This window comes from Motacilla alba, chromosome 19 (genome assembly GCF_015832195.1).
Source record: "Motacilla alba alba isolate MOTALB_02 chromosome 19, Motacilla_alba_V1.0_pri, whole genome shotgun sequence".
In the NCBI taxonomy this organism is placed as follows: Eukaryota; Metazoa; Chordata; class Aves; order Passeriformes; family Motacillidae; genus Motacilla; species Motacilla alba.
In genome coordinates this window covers 4322711-4327577 of record NC_052034.1, presented here as the reverse complement: position 1 = coordinate 4327577, position 4867 = coordinate 4322711, and the positions used below count along the sequence as shown (strand labels likewise).

The window sequence follows — 4867 nt, the reverse complement described above, 5'->3', positions numbered from 1 at the left end:
TGCTAGCTCAGAGCTTTTCTGCCTGCACCCTGCCCTTCTCTTAGGATTTGCTCAGAGCAGAGTTGCTTGGTGGAAGTCGATGCTCCTTCTGCCTTTGTTGCTCAGTGCTCCCCTCTGTGCTGGAAGTTTCGCAGAGAAGCCGATTTCTGTTGTTAACAGATAAGGTTTTGTTATGGATGTGCCACATGGAGACATCACACCGACAGCGGGGGCACCTCCCTGTGGCTGTTGGGTAGGGAGAGACACTGGGAGAGGGATAAAGTGGATAAAGAAGCAGCCCAGTGTGGTGCTCCTGAGGGATTGCCCTGGATGGGAGAGACGTTTCTGAGAGGGAAAGTTCCTGCTGCACACACTCTCCCCTCTCCTGCTTTGTTAGTAGGGATTTTCCATGGAAGCAGAGTCTTTGTTCCTTCCCAGTGCTCCTGGTCCCCCTCCTTTGCTAGGAAATGAGCAGGAACAGCAGATCTTAGGAAACAAAGCTCTTCTTTGCATGTAAATGCTCCTGAAGAATGGCAGCGACCCGGGAGACAAAGCAAAGCTCTTTGCACAGAGCAATGCAGGTCCTGGCTTCAATGCCATCCCCTCTGCAGTGCTGAGGGGCTGACAGGGTCCTGATCCTCCCAAAGCCACCCAGGCCAGTGGGGAGCACCGTGGGCTGGGGCCCACAGCTCCGAGGTCGCAGGTGGCTGAACCTGGAGCTATTTTTCTATTTCACGAGACTGTACAGTAGGGATTTGACTGGGAGCAGCTCCTTCCTGATTGGACCTGAAAGGGGAGGCTAGTTGTGTGTTGTTGCCTCCTTTCTGGCTGTCTTTTGTTTTTAGTTTTCCCTTGCTGTCAATAAAAGTTCTTCTTTTGGGAAGCTGGTCCTCACGCCCCCTGTCCGTGCTTCCTGCCGGGCTGCTGTGGCTGCCACAGGGGCTTTGCAGCCAGAGAGGAAGCAATGCCTTCCTCCAGCCTTGGTATTCCCCCCCCAGGCCTCGTGTGATCCGCTTATTTCAGGGATTTTGGGATTGCACTGCACGCTCCTCAGGGTGGGCTTTGCTGTCTGCTTGGCTCCTGGCACTCCAGCTTTTTCCAAGCCTGGTATTTGGTGCTGGTGAGGGAAAATCTTTCCACCACGTCACCAGGACGCTGGGCTGAGCCACGCTCCACCCTTGAAAGCACTTTGGAGGAGTTGGTGGCTGTGCCCTGGTTCCCTGCTCCTGGCTACAGGGGCCCAGACAGGCTCCCCACCCACCAGGAAGGGGCACAGGCAGCTCTCTGTGCCCCAGCTCTTCCCAGGCACTGTCTGTCTGTCCCAGGGCTGGAAAAGCATCTGTTGTCCCACTCTAAGGAGCTCTGCAGGCATTTGAGGAGCCTGCAGGGAGAGTCAAGCCCCTGCTCCTCCCAAAGGAAGGGAGAAGGCGTTGATGCTGGTGTGGGAGCATGGGAAAGGCAAGGCATTAAGAGGATGAGAGAGCTTGGGTGGTGCAATTCAGAGAGCTCCCAGAGAAAATGACATGCCTGGGGAGCTGGAATTTAACCCCCTAGCAGGGGAGCTAAAACTGGGGCTCAGCCCTGCTGCCAGCATGTGGCCAAGAGCTGTGTCCCCAGTGCCAGGACAATGACATGAACTGAGGGGAGCAGTGAGGGACACCTCAAACCCCTGGATACGCTCCCAGCTCTCGGTGTTCCATGGGATCAGCCGTGGGATGTCCCCTGGATGCTGCCCCCAGTGCCATCCTTTCCCCCAGAGACAAAGCCAAGGCTGCTCGAGCAGATGTAAATTTATTTCACAGCCAGGACCCACGCAGGGCTCGGGGGGACACTCAGAGCTGCAGCTCTCGTGTGGGCTCAGCCTCAGTTTTGCTTTTCAGCCTCTTCTTTCTGTTCCTCTCCTTCCTCCTCCTCTTGCCGCTGGTGGCGGGGACTGGGGAGGGAGTGGCTGGCACCGGCTCCCTGCCCACGCCCTCCCGTGCCAGGGCACCGCTCAGGATGGTGTTGGATGCTTCCCCCAGGGACGGCAGCAGGGCCCAGGGATCAGTGGGGCCAGCAGCAGGGTGGCTCCGTGCCCCCTTTTCAGAAGAACCTTTCTTTTCCAGACCTTTCCCCTTCTTTTTCTTATCTTTCTTTCTCTTCCTCTCTTTCTTGCCCGCCTTGGGCGCTGTCCCGGTGTGACGATCCCCTGGGAGGGCTCCTGCCCCTGTGCTGCCCCAGGGGGGGCTCAGGGGGACTCCCCTGGGCCTGGCTGCCCTGTCGATGAGCTCCCCCCCGAATTCGTACAGCGCCGGCTCTCGGGGCACCGCCACGGCCACCGTGTTGTACGTCTTGCACCTGCCAAAATTGAGGAGGCACCACACGGTGGGACCAGCCCGGGCAGGGGGGTGTAGGACTGTGGTTTTTGTTGATGGAGTGATAAAATTATTTTTTGGGTTTTTGGTTTTTTTTGGTTTTTTTTTTTAAAGGAAAGAAGCTTAGAAGTTTTTGATTGAGAAGATATTTTCTAGGATTTAGGGGATTTTACTTTAAACTTAAGGATAGTTAATTGGACGGAAGTTAAAAAGTTTTGCTTAGGCAATTAACTAGAAAAAGAAGTGAACAAAGAAACTAATTGTTTTTGTGAGGTGTTCTATTAGGGGTAGGAACATTTAATATTTAATTTGAATTTTTCTATTATTTTGCTTTTTATTAATATTTTTTTTGTTTTAACATTGTAATAGAAGCTATTTTGCTGATTTTTATATTTCTAGGAGTAGTTGAGCTATTTTGGGCGTGTTACAGGCTTCTGAGAGCTTATTAGACCTGGCTCGAGGAAGCTGCTACACCAGGGGGGCACTCACCAGACATAGAGGTAGGGCTCCACACACTCCTCCCTGTAGGTGAACTCGAAGCAGGGCACCTGGATGATGTTGAAGAAGGCCTGGCCCACCACGCGCGAGGCCGTGTCGTTCACCCGCCGCAGGCACTCCTTCAACCTGCCCGGGCACAGCTGGGCTCAGGGGCTGGCAGTGCCCGGGGGATGCCCTGGGGCAATTTGGGGACCTCACCTGTGGTCACTCCTTCAACCTGCCTGGGCACAGCCTGCCTCAGGGGCTGGCACCCCCCCCGAGGGATGCCCTGGGGCAGTTTGGGGACCTCACCTGTGGTCACTCCTGCAACCTGCCTGGGGCACAGCCAGGCTCAGGGGGCTGGCACCCCCCGGGGGATGCCCTGGGGCAGTTGGGGACGCTCACCTGAGGTCGCAGTCGCAGTGGCTGATGGTGTGCCAGCGCAGGTTGCGGTAGCCGTAGCGGGCTGTGAAGGGGTGGATGACGTGCTGGCAGTGGTCGTGCTCCCGGCAGCAGCGGTCCGTGTCCCGGTGCTCCCCTGCAGGGAAACACGGGCTGCAGGCAGGGCTGGGGGGCACAGGCAGGGTTGAGCTAGGCTAGGCTAGGATCAGGATTGGGTTGGACAGACACAGGCATGGAATGATACTGGGCTAGGTAAGGGTGCATGGGCGCAGCTGGACTGGCACTTGGCTGGGGACAAGGCTGGCGTGGGATGGGGACTGGGATGTGCCGATACCACACCGGGGATGAGACTGGGGCTAGGCTGGGTCCTGCAGCAGGACCGAGAGGGTTTAGGCTGGGATCAGGAGAGCAACTGGGAGTGGAGCAGTATTGGGATGGGGACTGGAATGGCAGCAGGATGGACCACAGAGTAGGCTGGGGACAGAGGGTGGATCAAGAGTGGACCGGCACCAGAAAGAATTGTGACAGGGACTTGGCAGAGGTGAACTGGGATTGGACTGGTGCTTGGGTGGGGACTGAACTGGGACAGACAGGGCTTGAACTAGCATGGGAACAGGGGCTGGAGTAAACCAGAACGGGTTTACTGGGATGGACTGGATTGGGATTGGTGGGGATTGACCCAGCACGGGGCTGGGCTGGGATGGAGCAGCACTGGGCTGGGGATGGGATGGGATTTGAGGAACGGGATTGGAAGGGATGGAAGGGAGTGAGATGCGGTGAGAAGGGATGGGATAAGATGGGATGGGAAGATACATGAAGCAGCATCCCTGCTGCCCTTACCCAGCTGCTCGTAGCTGTCCGCGTTGCTGCCCGCACCGCACCACAGCGTCCCGGGGTAGGTGAGCCCGCGGCGGGCGCGGGGCCGTCCCGGCGGGGCCGCTCCGGGGGCAGGTGGCAGCAGGAGCAGGAGGAAGAGGAGGAGGAGGAGGAGGAGGCGGCAGAGCAGCCCCGGGGCGCACATGGCACCGCGCCGCTGGCCGCCGTGGGGCCGCCTTATAGAGCGGCGCAGCCCGCCCACGCGGGGCGGCCCGGCACGGCTTGGCACGGCTCGGCACGGCCCGGCACCGTGCGGAGGGTCCCGCAGAGCCGGGGCGCTGCAGCCGCTCCCGCAGCCGCTCCCACAGCCCGCGGGGAAGGGCTCACCCCTCCCGGTGGGACCGGCCCCGTTGCTGTGGCAGCCGGTGGGGTGATGCGCCGGGGCCGGTAACGAGCCGGCCCCAAACCCCCGCCCCGTGACGCACCCGCCCCGCACAGCCCCCGGCCCCGGAGCGGCCCCCGACGGGAGAACGATGCTCCCTGCATCCCCGCGTCCCACCCTGCGGATGCTCCGTGCGGCCCCGCATCCCAGCCCGCAGACGCTGCCCGCATCCCCGCGTCCCTTCCCGGTGCTCCCCACATCGGCACATCCCCATGTCCCATCCCAGGGACGCTCCCCGAGGCCCTGCATCCCATCCCACGGATGTGCCTTTCACAGGGCAGCCCGGAGCCCGGTGCCCAGCCAGGCCGGCAGCCCACACCGGCATTCCCAGAGTGCTGCCAGGGCTGTCCCTCCTGGCCAGCTCCTGCCCTTGGAGCCCATTGGCAGTCAGGACACA

The 4867-nt window shown here is 59.7% G+C and overlaps 1 protein-coding gene across 1 annotated transcript; it reads right to left on the bottom strand.

Moving 5' to 3' along the window:
* Nucleotides 1-1751: 1751 nt before the first annotated feature.
* Nucleotides 1752-4627, bottom strand: PROCA1 (protein interacting with cyclin A1). The gene is made up of 4 exons (XM_038157881.1): nucleotides 4053-4627; nucleotides 3216-3348; nucleotides 2823-2957; nucleotides 1752-2316 (listed from the first exon to the last, which is right to left on the bottom strand). The coding sequence occupies exons 1-4, from the start codon at nucleotides 4231-4233 to the stop codon at nucleotides 1812-1814; spliced, it is 954 nt and encodes a 317-aa protein (XP_038013809.1). The 5' UTR covers nucleotides 4234-4627; the 3' UTR covers nucleotides 1752-1811.
* Between the last annotated feature and the right edge of the window lie 240 nt (nucleotides 4628-4867).